The sequence below is a fragment of the Lotus japonicus genome, chromosome 4 (genome assembly GCF_012489685.1).
Source record: "Lotus japonicus ecotype B-129 chromosome 4, LjGifu_v1.2".
Classification (NCBI taxonomy): Eukaryota; Viridiplantae; Streptophyta; class Magnoliopsida; order Fabales; family Fabaceae; genus Lotus; species Lotus japonicus.
Genome location: NC_080044.1, coordinates 50,251,694 through 50,270,312, shown reverse-complemented (window position 1 = coordinate 50,270,312; position 18,619 = coordinate 50,251,694). Strand labels below are relative to the sequence as shown.

The 18,619-nt window shown below is 42.4% G+C and overlaps 1 protein-coding gene across 1 annotated transcript; it reads left to right on the top strand.

Annotated features, from left to right (window-relative positions):
- The first annotated feature begins 7,490 nt into the window (after positions 1-7,490).
- LOC130711272 (flavonoid 3'-monooxygenase CYP75B137-like) lies at positions 7,491-17,631 on the top strand. The gene is made up of 2 exons (XM_057560818.1): positions 7,491-8,539; positions 16,870-17,631. The coding sequence occupies exons 1-2, from the start codon at positions 7,595-7,597 to the stop codon at positions 17,488-17,490; spliced, it is 1,566 nt and encodes a 521-aa protein (XP_057416801.1). The 5' UTR covers positions 7,491-7,594; the 3' UTR covers positions 17,491-17,631.
- The last annotated feature ends 988 nt before the right edge of the window (positions 17,632-18,619 follow it).

Sequence of the window (18,619 nt, the reverse complement as noted above, 5' to 3'; positions counted from 1 at the left end):
GAAAATGCTCAGTAGATAACAACAACAAAGAACAACAACATAATTGAACTGAAATGAACTTCATTAAAGATAAAAAGGGGGGCATAGCCCATTACAAACAGACCATTAAAGCGGGCATCGCCCGATGACAAAATAACAAAAAGAAAAACATTAACTATGCAAGATCTTCATTATTGGCGATGGTGTTCTGATTCATTATGGCACCAGAACCCTTTTCATTGTTACCCTGGCCTTGACCACCATCATTGTCGCCATGGCCTTGACCACCATCCTCGCCCTGGTCACCATCATTCTCGCCATTCTCTTCTTCTTCCTCCGATTCACTCTCAGAGTCGAATTTAGGAAGAAGGTCAAGGTCGACATCATCATCGCCAACCACTTGGCCATCTTTAATCTCTTTCAGAAAACCAATTCGAGAAAGGTCAAAGTTAGGGTCCACAATGCGGATCTGCTCCTTAGCCTTGACAAAACCTTCAGCGAATTGATTTGATGCACGCCCAAGAATGGAGGCTTTGAGGCGGTCATACTTCCTCACCATCTTTTGACACTTCTCCTGAGCAGCGGTGTGTTTGGCATCAATGGTGTCCTTCAGAGACTTAGATTTTTGTAGCATTAATTCAGCGGTGGCCAAATCCTCAGTCAGTTTGGCGCACTTCTCTTCAGACTCTATCAAAAGCTTTCTGACGGCTTCAGCATCATTCTTCGGCCGCTCATGAGCAGCCTTCCATTCAGTAACTTTCTTCTCAAGGCGGTGCTTGGCAAAATGCATGTCCTTCGCATACTGCAGCAAGCCCGCCACGTTGCTAGCTGCGGAAAGGGCATGATGAATGGCCATTGAGGCAAGGTTGGGGGCACCCCGGCCAACAACATCCTTCTGAAGGAGGTTGTCAAAAGTTTGGTTCATAAAAGCAAGGCTGTCAAAATTGGGGTCAGACAGACTCAACAAAGTAGGGGCAGCATCGCCTTCAGTAGCAGCCCTTGAGCCGGCGTGAGTCAGAGGAGTTCCTGGGCGGACAACCGCAGAACTTGAATCCTTATGGGGAGGCGGGAGGTTTTCGTTTCCTTTCTTTTTCACAGTTGATTTGAGTTTCAAGCTAAGATCGGCCTTATTCAATGTCGCCTGGTGCATAGCCTTATCACCAGAGCTCTTGTCAGAGGCGCCTGAAGTTCTCTAGCGCTTAGGATCTTTGGTAGCACCCAAGTTAGAAGTACCTTCTTGTTTTCTTTTATTCTCCACCTCGGCAGCTTTCTTCTTAGCAGCTTCGGCCGCCTGGGCGAGATATTCCTTCATCTGCACTGGGCCAGCATTAACCTTACCTTTTCCCATAGTGGCTGCATAAGAGAAAGAAGAGTTAAGTTAAAAATCAGGATAAGACAATAGGAGAGAGATACGAACGAAGATCTTTGACTTACTAAAGAACTAATTCAAGGTGCCCGTTTTGGACGCCTCAACCAAGTCTTGACCGGAGGTAACAAGCAATGTTTGAAGATAGGCAGCCACGCCCCGCTCGGAGTCATCTAAGGCCTCAAGGGAAACAGTAATATTCCGGCGAGGGTTTTTGGTCCAATAAAACGGAAAGAGAGGAGAATTATTGGAATCTCGGAAGAGGTTATTTATTCCCGACGACTCAACAACTTTAAAGAATTTGTTGTGCCACACTTTATGATGACTCTTTAAGGCGACAAAGCGACTCATTTTCTTACGCGCCAAAAGGGGAACACATTTGACTGAAGTAGGCTTTCTAGTAACAGAGGTATAAAAAAGGAAGAACAAGGGATACGTTGGAGTGAAACTCAGGTGTTCACACAGAATTTCAAAACAACGAATGAAACCCCAAGCATTAGGTTGGAGTTGACAAGGAGCCACGTTCAAAAAAGTAAGAACGTGACAAATAAAAGGAGAAAAATGAAGTTTAATGTTTAATTGAGTGAAAAAGTAACCGTACACAAAAAAGAAGTCAGGCGAGCCATCCGGCGTTTCTTTTCGCAAAGTAACGCAGTCATCATCGCCACATGGAAGGACGTTCAAAAACAAGTCGTCATTACAAGAGGTGGCGGGATTTATTTTTGTAAATCCTTGGGTCGTTATTCGGTGGGAGTTGATACTCTCCATACTACACCAAACGGAGCATAACAAACATTTATCTTCTATCAGATGAAGATTTGTTCGCCACTCAGGCGAGGAAATACCTTCTTGGTGAGAAGGGGCGGAGGTGGCAGAATCAGCGGGACCGGATTCATCCTTAACAGAAGGAGAATCGGAAAGAACGACAACAGATGACAAAGATTCCTCATCTGCTGAAGGGGAAGACATTTCTAAAGAAGAGGCACTAGTGTTATTCATAGAAATACTGGGAAATCGCATGGGATAAAGAAAAAGAAGAATGAAAGAAGATGAACAGATAGAATAATTTGAGAAAGAAAGTAACAAAACCAGAAAAGCATGCGAAAGAATCACCGGAGGAAGGATCGTAAGAGGAGGAGGTGAAAAAGGGAAGCACCGCGCAATGACGACTGCCGGAACAAGGCAAGGTTTGCTGAAATGTGAAAAAAGAGAAAGTGGGAAAGCTTTTGAGAAGAGTACAAATGAAGAAGTAAAAAAAAGGGGGATTTTATAGGAAAGAAAGAAGGAGAGAGAATGAGTGGGAAACTAGGGCGAAACGACGTGAGAAGAGAGAGAATAAGTGGAGGAAAGGGTTGAAACGACAAACAAATTTGAAAAAGTTTGAAAAGATTTTTGAAAAGTCAGAGAAGATGAAAAGGTGTCACTCGATCCTAGGGTTTCACCGAGCGAAACAACTCCTCGAGACGCACAAACAAAGATTGCATTCATTGCAAATGATGACGAATCCCGGGAAAAGAGGATTGCGTTTGTCAGTGAAAAAGATTTGATTAACGTTTGAGAAAAACCTGAACAAAAGTGAAAAATGGCTATGCACAAACAAACATGAAAAGATGGCGACATATCGGCAAACATGGGAAAAACAACTAAGAGACAATTTTGACTTAAGATTTTTTTTTGAGCCACATGATTTGGGGGCTTGTGGACCATACTCGCCGGAACAGCAAGGCGGCAATTATTGAAGATCATCCATCCTAACACAATAAAGACATCTTGATTCAATGCGCTTGAGTCAAAATGTCTTGGGGGCTTGTGGACCAGGCGGGACATAAGGCACCCGTATCTCGCCAAGAGCATCCATGGAGCAAGGTGGTGATGGCTGAAGATCCATGAACAGAGTGAAGTGGCGATACTCGAGTATTCACCGCCCATACGATGGACCCTCACTGCCAGCTGGAAGATTCTCTTGGACTTGTCTTATTCACCTAGAGATTTGGGCCCTGCTTGTCAGGCCAAATATAGGAATAATCCATGTAATGACCACATCCTCTATAAAAGGGGAGGTCATCACCTTGTACCAACCAACTTTTGATAATTAATGAGAATATTCCTTCTTATCACATCTTTGCTATTTTAGTGTTTTGCTAGGGTTAGCTTTTTGTACCTTTTTCACTAAGCTTACCTTAGAACGCAACAAGAGGTCTCCACAACAAACAACAAATGGATCTAGGATAAACTTTGATACCATATTAGAAATTGGGAGACCTATACTCAACCACAAAAACTAGCTCAAGAGTTGAGGTTTGCACTACCCTTATAAAGGCTATCTATGCTCTATCTCTAGCCAATGTGAGACTTCTAACAAATGTAAAACCCTAGCAGACAAGATTTTGGATGCCTTGACTTTGTGTAGTTGAATGATTGATAATACTCTTCAAGGAGATTTGAGCTTACTAGTTGTGTATAAGGGGATAGATAGTCAAGTTTTGAGTCATTCACTAGTACTATGCATAAGAATGGGCAATGGCTCAAAATCACTAAGAACTCCTTGCTAAAAAATATTTGAGAGGTTATTGCTGCCACCACACGAATAGAGAGAGACTATTGATGTTTGCATTAAGTTGATGGTAAAATTGACTCGCAAATAGCAATATATTGATTGGATGATTGCAAGGGTGAATTGCATTTGTCCTTTTTTTCCTCTTTTAATATTTGCCCCGCGGATGCTTGGATGACTCATGATTGTGGTAATTCACCGAAGGACGAGCATTTATTGGGATTAAGATTGGTGGATAGTAATTGTATGGGTTCGGTATGTTACTCTTTTTTTTTTTACATCGAAAAATAAAAAGACAGGAATAAGAACTACAAGGCTAACAAGTCCCTACCCAAAATGAGACAAAGCTCTTCAGAAGGAACCTCAAGATAGGTATAAGAGCATTGGAGACGATTACCCAAACCGGCAAGATAATCTGCAGCGTCATTAGCATCCCGAGAGATATGTCTGAGCTCCACATCTCAATCACGGTCCAAGAGCAACTTTAACTCAAGCAAGTTGGAGGCCTGAACATGGAATTGATAAGTATTATTAGCTAAATCCTGGACAATATCAAGGCAGTCCACTTCACAATCAACACATCTCAAATTTGCATCCCATAACATATTCAATCCCAGCTTAAGAGCCTCAATTTCTGCTAGAAGCAGGTTTGAACCAGTAGCACCTGCATAAAAACCGCACACCCAAGAACCAGAAGCATCCCTCACGAGGCCCCTCATTCCTGATCTCGTGCCAGCATGATCAAACGCTCCATCCGTATTCAGCTTAAGCCTACCAGCAGGGGGAACGCTCCACCGCGCCACAACCACACTCCCTGTTAAACTCGACGGGTTCGATGACAAATAGGTAATGTGCTCATGGTGATCATGGAGAATCCGTTGAACTGTGCATATAGAGCATCTCTTTTAAGTTTGGATTCTTATCACTATTTATGTAAGTTCAAGTGTCTCATATAATTTAAACAACTCATAAATAATTAATGTATATTTCGCTGTAACCCCAAGTTTTTATTTTTTAGTTCTTAGTTCTAATTTTAATTTAAAAATTAATTCAATAGCTAAATTAAATATTAGTAGTTTGTCCCCTGAAGAACAGCTTAAGGGCTAAGAGCGGATGAACATATGGGTTGGGAAAAGGAAGACCAGAGATCAACCTTGAAAAGTTGTAGTTTATCTTTCTGATATAAAAACAAAATTAGTAGTTTTTTAGTTACAGAGGAATTTAACATTAGTTTAATTAATATTTAGAATGATATAAGATAATTAAAATTGAACATGGTAAGTTAAAACGAAGACAAATAAAAACGGGCGAAAACAACCTAAATTGACCAAAACGACAAAAAAAAAGAAGATAAAATCGGACAAATAAAACGATCACAATAAGAAAAGCTCCCAAGTGACACAAAAATAGTTTTCTCTTCATTGATTTGTTTCATTCTCTCTTGTCTTGTTTTAACTGTTATTGAGTTTTTGAATGAGTGAGAACAAATTATTTTTAATATTAAGAACTCAAAAACATCATATGAAAGACTCTATATCTTATCTCTAAAGTTTACGAGCTCCATCTCAACTTGCTCCAATAGGTGAAAACTCTAAGATGTGATTCTTTTTTAAGAGCCCAAAGCTAAGATTCTCATTGAAGCTACCCTTATAGCTATATACTTTTCTTTTTTTTGGTTACAAGCGTTATACTTTATTTGTATGGTTATTATTAGTGAAAAGTGAACAAACTTTTTATACAACTGATCTAGAGTGAAACAATGAAGGCACTCAATAAATTGACTATGTTTTTTATTCTAAGAAATCTAGGGACTAGACTACAATACTACATGAGTCCATGTGTTGCTTCTTAGTCTTCCATGAAATTGGTGAGTGATCAAGAAAAATGAACCAAGATGTAAGAGATCGTCGAGTAAAAGGAAAATTTGCCCAATCAAAATCACACCAACCATACAAGTTCATATCACTGTCTTCGGGCAAGAGAATACTTTGTCAAGGTTTCCCTTTCAAGTACTTCGCCACACGTAAGGCCTCATTCCAATATTCTTCTCAAGGTCTAGGCAACTAGAGCTTCAGAAAGTAAAGCAAATAGGGGTTATTCTGTTGAAATGGTCATATCGTGATGATCTAGAGTAGAGTGGTCAACAAAGACAATGGAGCACAAAGAGGAGGATGGCAACGACGAGACACAAGATGTCAATGATGGAGAACAGGGGAGGACAAACACCTTTGCGTGTCGTACAAATAGAATCGGGGATGACAAAGACATGTGCGTGACGTGAGGCGGTTGGAGAGGAATGACGACAATGGGATGGAAGTGTGCTAGGTGGAGAGAGAGGGGCAGAGTTATGAGAAAGTGAGGTCAAATCTACGCTTTTAGGGTTATCATCCAACGACGAAGAGGAGGGCACGAGGCAACAAGGATGTAGCAGGGGGCACAAAGGTGATGTGGTGGTGGCGGCTGGGCAGGCGAGCGGGCGCGAACATATGTGGTTTGGGGGGCTTAGTCTTTAGAAGAGAAAGAGTGTGAGGGTTTATAGTTATGTGAAAATGAGGTCGCAGGGACGAACATTTATTCAAAGGTAGCGTCGATCCATTCGACGCTAAATTTTTATTTTGAGGCAACAACGGCCAAACTGACGCTACCCATTGGGTTGTTGGACCTGGGCCTTTCACTTGGTTTTGATTTTGGCCGACACTATGTTTCAAATAACATAGCATCAATCTTAATGTCCCGCAAAGTGAGTTTTGCTGATGCTAATTAGCGTCGACTGAGCTCACACTACGTTTTGAATAGCTAAATCTATTTCTTGTGGTCTGCATCGATTTTGCGTCAATTTTGCCGACACTAAAGAGTGAAAATTAGTGTTGGTGTCGTGACCGACACTAATTTATGACTCTAAATCACACTTTTCTTATTGTGAGAGGTGAAAAAGGAAATTGAAATATATTATTAAAAACGACACCTATTATTATCCTACCAAATTTAAGTTTTTTTTTTAATCTAGGGCAATGAAATTGCGAAAGCTATATAATCAACCTTACTTAACATAATAAAACTTATTGTGCTGTTGTTATGCACTAATGTTAGTGACAAGTGAGCACGTGAAAACATGAAAAAAAAACTAGTCATTTTGGTAATTTTATTGGTATATTGAACACATCCTTAGTTGAGTGTATTGAAAATCCAGTTATGATATATATTTCCTTCAAACATCTTGCTTTACATTGTATCAAATCACAAATCACAAATCTATTATTTTTCTTTCTAATTCATTTCACACACTTTTAGTGTCTAAACTCTAAATATCTTGGTGTTCTATGATTCCTTGAAAAATATGATAAGGCATGTAGTTATAGAAATGTAGAGCGGTAGATGAGCATGTGGAAACTTCAGAAAAGCTTGTACCTGCCTGCTATATTGATGGAAATTTTGATACGATCAAAGTAGTAATAGCAACCAGATGGTGATGTGAGATTGATTTCTCCACTGGGTAGGGGCCATTGTAGCGGTGGATGTAACAAATTTCTGGTATTATTGTACTAGCCTGTTGTGGGCCTGCCAAATGGATCAGACAGGAATTGACACCAACACATGTTGCACTGGTCGATCAGTCACTCAGAGATATACTTAAAACCTTCATCTTCCTCTTCTGGTTATCATGCTTCGTCCAATTCAATAATAGCAAGAGGACCATGTTTTCTCAAACTTCATTTCAAAACCTCAACATGAATAATTGGCACGACAATGAAACCACCACAAACCTGATCATAGCAACCTTGGCCATTTCAGCCATCACTTGGTGTGCATGGCTCTTCTTCCTCAAACCCAAGGCCCATAGCCGGCCACTACCACCAGGCCCACCGGGCCTCCCCATCTTAGGCAACCTTCTATCCCTCGACCCGGAACTTCACACTTACCTCGCCGGGTTAGCCCGGACCCACGGACCGGTTTTCAAGCTCCGACTCGGAAGCAAGCTGGCCATCGTGTTAACTTCGTCTTCCATGGCTCGTCAAGTTCTCAAGGACCAGGACACCATCTTCGCCAACCGTGACGTGACCGCCGCCGCCAGGGCAGGCTTCTACGGCGGCTCCGACATAATTTGGAGCCCGTACGGACCCGAATGGCGGATGCTGAGAAAAGTGTGCGTGCTCAAGATGCTCAACACCACCACCCTGGATTCCCTTCACCACATCCGTCGCAACGAAGTCCGGAAAACAATCGTGTACCTGCGGAATCGGGTCGGGTCTCCGGTGAAAGTGGGGGAGCATATGATTTCGACGGGGCTGAACGTCATGACGAACATGATGTGGGGCGGGGCGGTGGAAGGGGCGGAGATGGAAAATTGGGCGGCGGAGTTTAATGCGTTGGTGGCGGAGTTCGCGGAGCTTTTAGCGCAGCCGAACGTGTCGGACTTGTTTCCCGGGTTGGCCCGGTTTGATTTGCAGGGTGTGGAGAAGCGGATGAGAGTGTTGGTGTCGCGGTTGGATGGAGTGTTTGAGAAGATGATTGGTGAAAGGGTGAAGATGAAAGCGGAAAATCATCAGAGCAGTGATTTTCTGCAGTTTTTGTTGGATTTGAAGGAGGAGCGTGATCCCAAGATGCAACTCACCAATGATCATGTTAAGGGTCTTCTACTGGTATGGTACCTTCATTTCCACACTTCTCACTTCTCAGTTTTCACTCTTCAATTTGGAATTTTTCACCCCTTTAATTTGCTCAAAAATTATTTATAAAGTACAAACTATTCATTGAAAAACTTTATCTTATTCATAAAATAATACAATATTCTTGGGTTAAATATGTTTTTGGTTCCTTGAATCTAAAATGGTCCGAGAACATGTGACAATTTTAGAAGGGTTCTTATAATGTTTTAAGGCTCATGCGACAATTTTTTTATATAGTCATCGGTCCACATAAGTACTATAAGTTTGTGTTCTGTACTAGGGCAAGCTTACGTAAGAGAAAGACAAAAAGTAAACCCTAGCAGAGCACTAAAATAGCAAAACTACCATAAAAGGAATATTCTCATTAATGCTGAAAAAGTTGGTTTCGTACAAGTGGATGACCTCCCCTTTTATAGAGGGGGTGGTCATGATATGGATCTTTCCTATATTTGGGCCTGACAATCAGGGCCCAAATCCCCATACATATAAGACAAATCCAAAGGAATCTTCCAGCTGGCTTGTGGGTCCATCACCTAAGGGAGGGCGATGAAGCTCGTTGTGGACTGGGCGGGACATAAAGAAGATTATGTCTCGCCCAAGATGAACAATAAACCATTAAAGATAGCCATGGCGGGAAGTGTGACACAACGAGCTTCATCGCCCTCCCTTAGGTGATGGACCCACAAGCCAGCTGGAAGATTCCTTTGGATTTGTCTTATATGTATGGGGATTTGGGCCCTGATTGTCAGGCCCAAATATAGGAAAGATCCATATCATGACCACCCCCTCTATAAAAGGGGAGGTCATCCACTTGTACGAAACCAACTTTTTCAGCATTAATGAGAATATTCCTTTTATGGTAGTTTTGCTATTTTAGTGCTCTGCTAGGGTTTACTTTTTGTCTTTCTCTTACGTAAGCTTGCCCTAGTACAGAACATTGGCGCCGTCTGTGGGGAAGACTCAGCTCTTCCGGTGACAGAAGGAGGAATCGCGAGCCATGGAGACTCGTTCATACGGCGTAGGTCGGCGCGATCATCGCCGGCGCGGTGGTGGTCGACACGGCGGTCGCGCCGGCGGACGAAACAACAACCGTCCCGTACTGGACGACCAAGAGCAGGAAGCTTCCTCGGAGGGGGTCCACTCAGTGGCGTCGTCGCCGGCGTCATTGGTGAATGCAGCTCCGGGAAGACCTTCAGATCTGATCGCTAAATCAGATCCAGGTGTTCGGCGGCGTTCAACGCCGCCTGACTACGTGAACTTGGAAGATCTTAAAACAACTGCTCCACGGAGAGCGCAAGAGGCAGTGACAGGTATCACGCCTGCGGCTTTGCAACAAATGTTAGATACCTTGCAGAAGGTGCAGTCCCAAAACGAGCAGTTGCAAGCCCAAGTTGAGTATCTTACTCAGCGGCAGAATTTTAAGCAAGAACAACGCCTGGAGGCGGAGGATGTAGTTGAATTCCAACCTTTTGTTCCAGCCATCACTAGGGTGGACATTCCAAAGCACCTGCAAACCATGGCATTAGACGCCTTTTCGGGCGAATCTGATCCTATGGAGCATCTTAGATACTTCAATACTAAAATGGTGATCGGCGGGGCGTCGGATGCGGTAAAATGTCGATTATTGCCTTCCACGTTCAAGGGCATGGCGATGCAGTGGTTCATTCGACAACCGCCCTTCTCCATTGATAATTTCACTGATCTGTCCACTAAGTTTCTGACTCAATTTTCCGCCAATAAAACCACAAAAGCAACAATGTTTGATCTTATCAGCATACATCAGCAACCAGGCGAGAAATTAAAAACCTACATGGCACGCTTCAGCAAGATGGCGGTGCAGTTGGAGGATGAAAATCCAGATGTCTGTTTGGCGTCATTCAAAAATGGCCTTCGGGCGGGAGATTTGAATAGAGACTTAACAAGGCGACCGGCGAAGGATATGATGGATCTTCGCGCTCGTGTTCAAGAGTTCATATTGATTGAGCAAGATGACCAGAAGAAACAAGAAAGAGAGGAAGGACGTAAGCAGTCTCAATCTGGCGGTGTTTCACAAGACAAATCTAAGGCGGGGAAGGAAACCAGGATAGCGCAAACCCCCCGTGTACCAAGACCGGGACCATACCACAACTCTAAACCTGGCTTTCAAAATACATGGCACAGAAATTCACAAGGTCCCGCTGCTGTCACAGCTGGTCAGCCTGGTGCTTCGCCAACGCCAATCCCACTTACTAAGTTGAATGCACCCTTAAGTACCATTTTAAGGGCGGTTGGACAGACCAACGTTGTGCAGTACCCACCACCCCCACGGCGGCCGCCAGCTAACGTGGACACCAATAGGTGGTGCGAGTACCACAGAGCGTTGGGGCATACGACAGATAATTGCTGGAATTTAAGGCGGGAAATTGATCGCTTGATTAAAGCTGGCCATTTGGCAAACTTTGTCAAAGACACAACAGCGCCGGAGGTAGCTAAAATCACTCAAGGGGACAAAGGTAAAGGTAAAGAGATAGTTGAAGAGTTGGGCGATCCTGTTGGGGAATGCTCATCTATTGCAGGAGGATTTGGCGGGGGTGCAATTTCAAGTAAGGCCAGAAAACGCTACGTGGCGGCAGTACACTCAGTACAGGAGTCGAACGAAGGCGAGTGTTGGGTGAATCATTCCCCTATTATATTCACCCCTCAGGATTTTGCGCATGTAATTCCCCATGACAACGATCCAATTGTGGTAACAATTAGGGTTAACAATTATGTGACAAAGAAAGTATTCTTAGACCAGGGATCTTCGGCAGATATCATCTATGGAGACGCCTTCGATCGCCTGGGACTAAAGGAATCAGATTTGAAACCATACAGGGGAACTTTGGTGGGATTCACAGGAGACCGTGTCAGTGTGCGGGGATACGTCGAAATTCCGACTGCCTTTGGAGAAGGAGAGTTTGTCAAGAAGTTTCAAGTAAAGTACTTAGTATTGGCGTGTAGAGCCAATTACAACGTACTCTTGGGGCGAGACACCCTCAACAAGGTCTGCGCGGTCCTCTCAACTGCTCATTTAACTGTTAAATATCCCGCCTGCAACGGGAAGGTCGGGATATTGCGTGTAGACCAGAATGCAGCAAGGGAATGCTATTTGAGGAGCGTGGCGCTCTATGGGCGGAAGGCCGCCAAGGAGAGCCACCGAATTACAGAAATCTTCCCACAAGAAGGATTTAGCTTGGACCCAAGAGATGATGCTGATGATTTTCGCCCACAACCGCTGGAGGAAACCAAGCAGGTGCAAGTCAAGGACAAGTTTCTAAAGATTGGCAGTGGTTTGACAACAGAACAAGAGGACAGACTAATCACCCTTCTGGGTGATAATCTAGATCTCTTCGCATGGACCATCAATGATGTACCAGGGATTGATCCCAAGGTGATCACTCACAAACTAGCCATACGACCAGGGGCGACCCCGGTCATCCAACCAAGGCGAAGAATGAGTGAAGAAAAGAACAAGGCTGTACAAGTAGAGACTGAAAAATTGATCAAGGCCCGCTTCATCCGTGAGGTACAGTACCCAACGTGGCTCGCCAATGTTGTAATGGTCAAGAAGGCCAATGGGAAATGGCGAATGTGCACGGACTACACGAGCCTGAACAAAGTGTGTCCCAAAGATTCGTACCCACTTCCCAATGTTGACAAGCTTGTGGATGGAGCTTCAGGGAATGAACTTTTAAGTCTCATGGACGCTTATTCGGGCTATAATCAGATTATGATGCATCCCTCGGATGAGGAAAGTACAGCATTCATGACCAATCAGGCGAACTATTGTTACAAGACAATGCCTTTTGGTTTGAAGAATGCAGGAGCTACGTACCAACGGCTCATGGACAAAATTTTTTCAAAGCAAGTAGGCAGGAATATGGAGGTGTATGTGGATGACATGATTGTAAAATCCGCCAGGGCTAGTGATCATGGCGGCGACCTTAAAGAAGCGTTTGATCAGTTAAGAACATATCAAATGAAGTTAAACCCTGAGAAGTGTTCTTTTGGGATCCAGGGAGGAAAATTCTTGGGATTTATGTTAACATCAAGAGGAATAGAAGTAAACCCAGATAAGGGAAGGGCGATCTTGGAAATGAAAAGCCCAACAAGTATAAAGGAGGTTCAGCGTTTGACAGGGCGAATGGCCGCCTTGTCACGTTTCTTGCCAATGGCGGGTGACAAAGCGGCCCCGTTCTTCACATGTTTAAAAAAGAATTCAAAGTTTCAGTGGACAGAGGAATGCGAACAAGCTTTTACCAAATTGAAAGAAACATTGGCCACATTACCGGTACTCTCCAAGCCAACACCAGGCGTTCCATTAGTGCTCTATTTGGCGGTTACTGACAAGGCGGTAAGTACGGTTTTGCTCCAGGAAGAAGGAAAAAAGCAGAAAGTTATATATTTCGTGAGCCATACTTTACAGGGGGCAGAATTGCGGTACCAAAAAATTGAAAAGGCGGCTTTGGCGATTCTGAAAACTGCAAGGCGCCTCAGACCTTACTTCCAAAGTTTCCAAGTCAAAATTAAAACTGATGTTCCCTTAAGGCAAGTACTTCAGAAGCCTGATTTATCAGGGCGATTGGTTAGCTGGTCAGTTGAGCTGTCAGAGTATGACTTACAATATGAGCCAAGGGGCCAAGTCACAATCCAGAGTTTAATTGACTTCGTGGTGGAATTAACACCCACTGAAGGAGAGAAGACTCAAGGAGAATGGGTCCTGTCTGTGGATGGATCCTCTAATAACACTGGAAGTGGGGCGGGAATAACAATCGAAAGTCCAGATAAAATGATCATTGAACAGTCTCTCAAGTTCGAGTTCAAGGCGAGCAATAATCAATCTGAGTACGAGGCTCTGATTGCCGGCTTAAGGTTGGCCATTGAATTGGGAGTCCAGAAGTTATTTATCAAAGGAGATTCGCAGTTAGTGGTTAAACAAGTGAAAGGTGAGTACCAGGTGAAGGATCCGCAACTGTCCAAATATTTGGAAGTGGTGCGCAGATTGATGATGGAGGTCAAAGAAATCAAAATAGAACATGTCCCGAGGGGACAAAATGAGAGGGCTGATGTGTTGGCAAAGTTGGCAAGCACAGGGAAATTGGGCAACTACCAGACAGTCATTCAAGAAACCCTGCCTCGCCCGAGCATTGATTTGGTAGAAATAAAGTTGAAAGCTGTAAAGTCAGTCAGTGAGGGCGAGGTATCTTGGATGGAATCGATTAAAACCTTCTTAGAGAACCCACCAAAGGAGGATGATTTGAACACGAGAGCAAAACGAAGGGAAGCCAGTTTTTACACACTGGTGGGTGGAGAGTTGTATCGGCGAGGAATCATGTCTCCTATGCTCAAATGTGTCGATATCAAGGACGCCCTCGGAATAATGGCGGAAGTCCACGAAGGCGTGTGTTCTAGTCATATTGGCGGGCGATCCTTGGCAGTTAAGGTGATAAGAGCAGGATTCTATTGGCCAACGATGAAGAAGGATTGTTTGGAGTATGTTAAGAAATGTGAAAAATGTCAAGTCTTTTCTGACCTACACAAGGCTCCACCAGAAGAATTAACAACCATGATGTCGCCTTGGCCGTTCGCCATGTGGGGGACCGATATCTTAGGACCATTCCCTGTGGCGAAGGCACAAATGAAGTACATCATCGTGGCGGTTGATTACTTCACTAAGTGGATAGAGGCTGAGGCAGTAGCAACTATCACGGCCGCCAAGGTCAGGAGCTTCTTGTGGCGAAGGATTATTTGTAGATTTGGGGTTCCCAGGGCATTAGTAATGGATAACGGAACACAATTCACAAGTAGTGTTACCCGAGAATTTTGTACAGAAATGGGAATCGAGATGCGATTTGCCTCTGTAGAACATCCACAGACCAATGGGCAGGCTGAATCGGCTAACAAAGTTATCCTGAAGGGTTTAAAGAAGAAACTGGATGAAGCAAAAGGGCTTTGGGCGGAGGAACTACCAGGCGTTCTTTGGGCATACAACACCACGGAGCAGTCAAGCACAAAGGAAACCCCGTATCGTCTAACTTATGGAACTGACGCCATGCTCCCAGTGGAAATTGAAAACCAAAATTGGCGAGTGGCTCGGTTTAATGAAAATGACAACGGAGAAAACTTAATAGCAAATCTAATTATGCTGCCCGAGGAACAACGAGAGGCCCACATAAGAAATGAGGCGGGAAAAGTGAAGGTGGCAAGAAAGTTCTCAACAAAAGTGGTGCCAAGAAAAATGAGGGTAGGAGACTTAGTGCTCCGAAAAAATACAATACCCGATAAACACAACAAACTCTCACCCAACTGGGGCGGGCCTTACAGGATTATTGGCGATGTTGGAGGAGGAGCTTATAAGTTGGAACAACTAAGCGGTCAAAAGGTTCCACGAACATGGAACGCCTCTCATCTAAAGCAGTATTTTAGTTAGTAGAAACAACAAATGTAAATGAAGTCGCACTCTTTTTCCCTTTCTTTGGAAAGGTTTTTAATGAGGCGACAATTGTAATGAAGGGACAATTGTTCCCATACGAAGGAAAATTAATGAAAAGATCATTTCAACAGAATCGTATGTTTTTTGAATTTTTATTACGAGTTCATGCAATGCAAATCGTATCAAGGTATGCAAATACCGCGAGTAAACCTTTCGGAATAAGAAAGTATCGCCTTCAAAAGTTAAAAGCCTTGGCAATTCTAGTGGCCACTAGAAACCAAGCCTCGTCGAAAAATCGGCTAAGGTATATAACAACGAAAGTTGGGAACAACTAAAAACAACGAATGAACTTAAGATGATATCCATTTAAAGTAGAGAAAAGGGGGCGATGCCCATACATGATTTGGAATGAAAATAAAACGGGGCAATGCCCAAAGAAAAATTTCAACTTCATAAAATAAAAACAAATTCAAGCCAGGTTCTCGTTGTTGGCGTTGTTGCCCTGGCTTGTCCCAGCTTGAGGATCTTCCTTCCCTTGATCCTCATTCCTGTGCTGCTCATTCCCATCCTCGCCATCTTCTTCAGGCTCACTCTCATCATTGAATTGGGGAAGGAGATCGAGGCTAATGTCATCATCACCAACTACTTGACCATCCTTGATCTCCTTCAGCCACCCAATGCGGGAAAGATCAAAGCCCGGCTCAACTACACTGATCTGCTCTTTGGCCGCCAGAAAGCCTTGAGCATATTGGAGAGAAGCACGCCCTAGGATGGAAGCATTCAGGCGATCATGTTTCTTCTCCAACTTTTGATATTTGGCTTGAATGGCAGTGTGCTTGTCATTTATGGCTTCTTTAAGAGACTTGGTCTTTTGAAGAAGCAGGTCCGAAGCAGCCAAGTCTTCAGTTAATTTAGCACACTTCTCCTCAGCAGATTTCAGCTTGTTGTTGGCGGTCTCAGCATCAGTTTTAGCCCGTTCATAGGCTGTCTTGTAATCAGCTGCCTTCTTCTCAAAACGGTTTTTGGCTGAGATCAACTCTTTCACACACTGAGCCATTCCCGCTACAGTACTGGCGGCAGAAAGCGCGTGATGGATCGCCATGGAAGCAATGTTGGGGGGACCCTGACCGGAAATGTCCTTGTGAATCCGGTTGTCAAAAGTACGGGTCATGAATTCCAGCCCATTGAAGTGAGGATCCGACAAGCTCAGCAAGGGGGGAGGAGCTTCGCCACCGATGGCTGAACTAGGGCCAGCCTGGCCAAATGGAGTTGATGGGCGGTTGATCAGCGTGCTTGAATCTTGTTGAGGGGGCGGGACATTGTCATGTCCCTTCTTTTTCTCAGCTGGACGACTTTTTGAATCAAGAGTTGATTGGTGGAGAGGCTTACCACCAGCAGCACCTGAAGTTTTTTGACGTTTAGGGTCCCTGACGTTGTCAGAACCCGAGGTACCTTCATTCTTCTTCTTCTGCCCAGTCCAGTTTGTAACATCATAATGCATAAGGATCCTTTTATATCAAACAATTTTTTTTTGATAACTAAAAATTGAGTATTCTTTTTTAGGAACCATTTTAGATTGATGTATATAATTGATATATATAAATCAGGGACAAAAAGTATATTTAACCCAACAATATTACATTACTTGAAGAGTTGAAGTCCTGAGCATCAGAAGACTTTAGGTTACTCTTACTTGTAAGTCCATATATGCAGACAATCAAATGCTGGTAGAGGTGTGTTAATTTATATTGACTTGTTGCAACTAAATATAAAGAAGTTTAACCAAATGGAAAAAATAGAAAGAAATTTAAGATTTCTGTGACTAGTGTGAAATTTGGATGAGTACAAACAGGACATGATTATGGCTGGATCTGAAACATCCTCCACCACAATTGAGTTTACAATGGCGGAAATGATGAAAAAGCCAGAGGTAATGAAGAGAGTTCAAGAGGAACTGGAAGGTGTAGTTGGGAAAGATAACATGGTAGAAGAGTCACATATTCATAAGCTTCCCTACTTACAAGCTGTGATGAAAGAAACTCTTCGGTTGCACCCTGTAGCTCCACTCCTAGTACCTCATAGCCCTAGTGAAACCACCACTGTGGGAGGCTACACAATTCCAAAGGGTTCTCAAGTGTTTGTGAACGTGTGGGCTATTCAAAGGGACCCATCAAATTGGGAGAAACCATTAGAATTTGATCCTACAAGGTTTTTGGATGCCAAATGGGAGTACAGTGGGAGTGACTTCAATTATTTACCATTTGGTTCTGGAAGAAGAATTTGTGCAGGAATAACAATGGCAGAAAAGACAGTTTTGTGCTTCATAGCCACACTAGTGCACTTATTTGATTGGACAGTACCCCAAGGTGAAGAGTTGGATATTTCAGAAAAATTTAGTCTTGTTATCAGGATGAAAACACCTTTGGTTGCAATCCCCACCGCACGATTGTCCAATCCAGATCTTTATAAATAGAACTGAATACAATATTCACATGTTAATCAAGAGAATTTGTATTTTAAGACTGTAATCATTTGCAGCTTATGGATCAAGTATTTTTCCCCTGCATATTAGTTATTCTAATGTTTTTATAAAATATATAAGTTTGGAGCATAATCTATTTCTTTCTTTTTACTCCTACTTTGCAGGCATCTTTTATCAACTATTCACAAGAAATATGGTGGAATATGGATTTTGAGAACCAATACTTTTTACAAATAAGAATATAAGATGAATATGAAATATTTCTATCCATTACGTGAGATTCATCCAATTGAAGTTATTGTAGAATTTATCTTAAAAAATGGAAAATAATTCTATCTCATTTTCTTCCTTTTTATTCTCTTCTTCTTCTTTTTTTTTGAAAAATCTAGATACACACTTTCTATAAAAGATAGACACAATGTAATAATACTACTATCAACACTATAAATAACTTTTTTTTGAAGATTCATATCTTTTAATCATGTCCTTTCATTCAAGATTCATGTCTCTTTACATATTCATTAATTACTAAATCATATTTATTTTCCAGTGAAATAGTACTAAAATTCTCATGTTTTACTCATGTGATAAAAATAAAATTCATTATCTAATAAATATAAAGATAACACACCATTGTTTCATACATTCATTAGACGATAAGTCATAATAAGAATCATAACAGTTATACATTGTTTGTTCGCTATAACTACTTCCACGTACTATTATACTATGTTAGTTTTAAAACTATTGTTGTTTTAGCTTTTTATGTTTTTTTCAAAACTATTGTTGTTTTATAATTCCAAAACATTTTATCTCATTTTCTTCCGTTCATACTCTCATTTAATATTCTATCTCTCAACTATCACCTCATATTTTCACCTATCACAACTCTCATTAATTAGTGGACCAATAATTATCATTTTCTCTCTTCAATACTACTATAACTCAACATTAAATACGAATGTTTCAGTTAAATTATACTCCCTCCGTTCCATAAAGTTTGTTGTTTTGCACCATTTTTCAATATCCCAAAATGTTTGTTGTTTTAGAAAATCAATGCATTTTTTGCTAATTTTTTCTACCTATACCCTCATTTAATACATTTTCTCTTACTTATCAC

Excerpts from the sequence above, each read along its gene's own strand:
- LOC130711272 (XM_057560818.1), top strand. The coding sequence starts at position 7,595 with ATGTTTTCTCAAACTTCATTTCAAAACCTCAACATGAATAATTGGCAC. Across the intron at positions 8,540-16,869 it reads ATGTTAAGGGTCTTCTACTG|GACATGATTATGGCTGGATC; the intron begins GTATGGTACCTT and ends GAGTACAAACAG.